At 44.0% G+C, this 5,000-nt stretch overlaps 1 protein-coding gene across 2 annotated transcripts in view; it reads left to right on the forward strand.

Moving 5' to 3' along the window:
- LOC137997611 (uncharacterized) overlaps positions 1–5,000 on the forward strand; it is a 59,781-nt gene that overhangs the window by 31,714 nt on the left and 23,067 nt on the right. Inside the window, exon 7 of one of the 2 annotated variants that reach the window (XM_068843700.1) lies at positions 126–203. The exons of the other annotated variant lie outside the window; for it this stretch is intronic. Within the exon in view, the coding sequence (XP_068699801.1) occupies positions 126–203 (78 nt within the window). The remainder of the gene's footprint in view (positions 1–125; positions 204–5,000) is intronic. 2 annotated transcript variants of the gene reach the window in all.

The raw sequence follows: 5,000 nt of genomic DNA on the forward strand, positions 1-5,000 counted from the left end.
GATCGCGCTGCATCAAGGGTGGAAATGGGCCTTTAGCAGCTCTCATAAAAGTCATTAATAATTCATAATGGGGAAACAAAAGAAATGAGTTAACTTATTAATCAATATTTGTATATCTGATACAGAATTCTCTTCATTCTTGAATCGCCAAAAACCAGTATGCCAGCGTGCCAGTACGCCAGTATGCAAAAGAGATCATAAAGGTAAGAGAAGTAATCCCTCATATTGGCCCTATTATTCATATCCTATTAATATTCGTTAGTGTAGGATGTTTCGTGTAAGTCTACATAAAGAGCGCAGATGTATATTTCATGCTGTCCTACATGATGTAGGAGTGCGTAAAAGCGGGCAGGCCATGTTGGATTATTAAATGTGTTTTGTTGTGGTTTAATCCGTGTCCATCGAGTCGTATCTTCTTCGGGGATTCTACAACTGGCGACGAGGATGGTTCTCAAGGTGTAAGGAATACTTTTAGCGAAGATGAATTTCAAAGATTTGGAAATTGGAGGAATTCGACCGTTTGATGTCAACAGTGATCCGAGTAGCGTGGGTACAGAATGGAAAAGATGGCTTCGAAGTTTTCAGTTATATGCTGATGGAAAAGGTCTGATTATCGTTCCAGACAAGGATGACAACAAAGTTCAAAGACGGGCGCTTCTTCTTCATTGTGCAGGATCGGATGTTCAAGATATTTTTGATGTCTTGCCAAACACTGGTGGTGCAAAGGATTACCAGAAGGCTGAAGATGCCTTAACAGCACATTTCGTAACTCAAATTAACATCCCCTATGAGCGGCATTTGTTCAGAGAAATGGTACAGGAAGAAAATGAAACGGTTGACCAATATGCAGTGCGATTGAGGCGGAAAGCCCAGCAGTGTGATTACGGAGATCAAATGGAGGCCCAGATTCGAGATCAAATAGTTTCGAAGTGTAGATCTAACGATCTGCGCCGTAAACTTCTGGAAAAAGGTCAGGCCCTCACTCTTCAGAATCTACAAGAAATTGCACGTAATTACGAAGCAGTCCGGAGGCAAACACAAAGTATGAATTTCTCCACTGAGCCAGTCAATCGAGTCCGTGAGAGCTTGCCTGGGAGGAGCAATAGAAAGTTCAGCACACAGTCAAGTAGTGAATGTTATCGATGTGGAAGAAGGGGTCATTTTGCCAGAGATCTCCAGTGCCCAGCAAGAGGAAAAACGTGCACAAAATGCTCACAGGTTGGACATTTTGCAAGTGTATGCAAAACAAAATTCCTAGCTACTCCTGGAAAATCGGATGTACGGTATATGCAGGAGGATGCCCGTGGTGATGACGATGATGACGAGTATGTGTTTGCAATTGCTGGTAGGGATCATGGAGGAAAGGTAGTAGTCAACATTGGAGGTGTCCCAGTGGAGATGATCATCGATTCTGGCGCGAGTGCGAATGTCATTAGTCAAGCCTCGTGGGAACAACTGAAGAAATGCCATATCAGGTGTGTCTCACAGCACAACACAAAGAAGCTGTACGCCTATGGAGCAGTTAGCCCGCTTGAAGTTATTGGTACATTTACAGCGGATATCACAATGGGAAACAAGGGTGTGTCAGCTGAAGTCACAGTTGTCAGGGGTCAAGGGGAGTCACTTCTAGGAAGAGAAACGGCCATTGAGTTAGGAGTCCTGAAGTTGAACATTCCAGTTAACAGTGTGGTCAATTACAGTGAGCTAATGACTAGATACAAAGATGTGTTCACAGGAATTGGCAAATTGAAAGACTTTCAACTGAACTTACATATTGATCAGCAAGTCCAGCCGGTAGCACAACCATTACGACGGCCAGCATTTAGCTTGAGAGAGAAGATTGAAAAGAAACTTGATGAACTTCTCCAGGAAGATATTATTGAGAAAGTTGAAGGTCCAACGCCATGGGTAAACCCTGTTGTGGTGGTGCCCAAGCCCAACGGTGATGTGAGATTGTGTGTAGACATGCGGTGTGCCAATAAAGCCATTATTCGCGAGAGGCATCCAATCCCCACAATTGACGAAGTTTTGGAGGATATGCAAGAAGGTAGTGTCTTCAGCAAATTGGATCTGAAGTGGGGCTACCATCAAATTGAGCTCAGCGAGGAGTCACGTGGCATAACAACCTTTGTAACACACAAGGGCCTGTTTAGATATAAGCGGCTGATGTTCGGCATCACGTCTGCACCAGAGAAATATCAGCAAGTAATTCAACAAGTATTGCAAGATTGCAGTGGAACAGCAAACATTTCAGATGACATCATCATTTATGGTCCTAACACAGCTGAGCATGACAAGCGATTGGAAAAAGTGTTGACCAGGTTGAGGGACAGGGGTCTTACTCTCAATAAGGAGAAATGTGTATTTCATATGCCGAAGCTCACATTTATGGGCCTGGTACTATCTCGTCAAGGCATTGGTCCAACTGAAGAAAAAGTCAAAGCAGTTAATGAGGCTTGTGAACCACAGAGTGTGTCAGAGGTTAAAAGTTTTCTTGGCCTAGTTAATTTCAATGCCAGATTCATCCCGGACCTTGCAACTGTGGCAGAACCACTGAGGAGGCTGACAAAGAAAGGAGAGCCGTTTGTGTTTGGTCCAGAGCAGCAGGCAGCCTTTGCAGAATTGAAACGGAGGTTAACTCAGGCAGAGACTTTAGGCTATTTTGACCGCAGTGCAAAGACGAAGATTATTGCTGATGCAAGCCCAGTGGGTCTGGGGGCAGTCTTGGTTCAAGAGCACAAAGGAGAGAACCGGGTAATTTGTTATGCCAGTAGAGGACTTTCTGAGGTGGAGCGACGTTATTCGCAAACTGAAAGGGAGGCATTGGGACTTGTGTGGGCTTGTGAGAAATTTCACGTTTACCTTTATGGAATAGAATTTGAACTATGGACTGATCACAAACCTCTTGAATTCATTTATTCCACACGGTCCAGGCCTTCAGCACGAATTGAACGATGGGTTCTCCGGTTGCAGCCTTATGTATTTTCAGTGAAATATTTGCCTGGGCAACTGAACATTGCAGATGCATTGTCGCGCCTTACAAAGATTGAAGAAAACGAGTCAAGGAGTGTTGCTGAAGAGTACATCAGATTTGTAGCGAACACTGCTGTGCCACAAGCCATGACTGCTGACGTAATTGAACGAGAATCTTCAGTTGATGATGAGTTAGACACCCTACGAGAGTGCATCAAGACTGGAAACTGGGAGAATTCTAATTGCCCTGGTTACAAGCCAATCCGAGATGAGCTTTGCCTTTTTGGAAATATTGTCCTGAGAGGAACAAGAATAGTGGTACCAAAGAAACTTAGAGGAAGAGTGATTGAATTAGGCCATGAAGGACATCAAGGACTGGTGAAAATGAAACAGCGACTACGAACAAAGGTCTGGTGGCCAGGCATTGATAAGGACGCTGAGAATTTTTGCAAGACATGTCATGGTTGCCAAGTTGTGGGCGGACTATGCAATCCTGAACCTCTTCATATGACTGAATTACCTCAAGGGCCCTGGCAGGATATCGCGATTGATTTCATGGGCCCACTACCATCAGGGGACTATGTCTTCGCGGTGACCGACTACTACAGTAGATATGTAGAAATTAGTATTTCAAAGAGAAACACAGCAGAGGTGGCCATCAACAGCCTAAAGAAGATGTTTGCAACTCATGGATTGCCATACACAGTGACGAGTGACAATGGTCCCCATTTTGTGGCAGAAGCCTTTAAAACGTTCTTAAAGGACAATGGAATTAAGCACAGGAAGACAACCCCACTGTGGCCCCAAGCAAATGGAGAGATTGAACGTCAGAACAGGTCACTTCTTAAAAGAATGCAGATTGCGCAAGTGGAAGGAAAGGACTGGAAAGAGGCCGTACAGACGTATTTAGTTGCCTATCGAAATACTCCCCATCCAAGTACAGGAGTGTGCCCATCAGAGTTGTTGTTCGGAAGGACATTGCGCACAAAGCTTCCAGGTTTGAGGCAGGCTGCAAAACTAGATGAAGAAGTAAGGGATCGAGACCAAGAAAAGAAAATAAAAATGAAGGAATACTCTGACAGAACGCGTAAGGCTGAAGAAAGCAATCTGATGGCTGGAGACAAAGTCCTGTTAAAGCAACCTCGAGCAAACAAGTGGACCACCCAGTTTGAGAGCCAGCCATACGAGCTAATTGACAAGTGCGGTAACAGTGTTGTGATCAAGTCGCCTGAGGGGGCCCAGTATAAAAGAAATACCACTCATGTGAAGTTGTACCACGAAAGAGAGAAACCAGAGGGTCCGGAGAAATCAGCATCTCAAGAGGTGGATGTTGGAGATGTTGCAAGTGATCTGGGAGAAATGCAGCAGAGTCAGAAGGATGAAATCAAGCAGAGCGACGCCACACCTGTGAAGTCACCACGACCAGTGCGGACAAGACATGCACCAAAAAGATTTGAGGACTTTGTTATAGAATGAACATTTATTATTGAACATTAACTTAAGCGTGATCATCGGATGTCAGGATGACTCTTTAAGTGTTGTTTAAGTTCACAATGTTATATTTGTCTTCGTGTTTTATGAAGAAGGAAAGGGATGTAGGATGTTTCGTGTAAGTCTACATAAAGAGCGCAGATGTATATTTCATGCTGTCCTACATGATGTAGGAGTGCGTAAAAGCGGGCAGGCCATGTTGGATTATTAAATGTGTTTTGTTGTGGTTTAATCCGTGTCCATCGAGTCGTATCTTCTTCGGGGATTCTACAGTTAGTCCTCATTGTAACGATATCGTGATTAACACATTTTACTTCCGTTCTGTGTTACGTCATTGGCACTATGACAACCGTAGCAAGACCATGCTTTCCGGCTTTTGGTCGAGTAGTTTTTCTGTGAGTGAAGGGGTAGTTTCTAAAGAAACTGTGGTGCTGCTGTGGTGGTGACGCTCGAAACGTCAGCCTTTAGAATCTCTGTACGGTGGCCAATTTATATTATCAGCTCCGTTGATAAAACCAAATTTTTGTATAGTTTTT

Source organism: Montipora foliosa, chromosome 1 (assembly GCF_036669935.1).
Source record: "Montipora foliosa isolate CH-2021 chromosome 1, ASM3666993v2, whole genome shotgun sequence".
NCBI lineage: Eukaryota > Metazoa > Cnidaria > Anthozoa > Scleractinia > Acroporidae > Montipora > Montipora foliosa.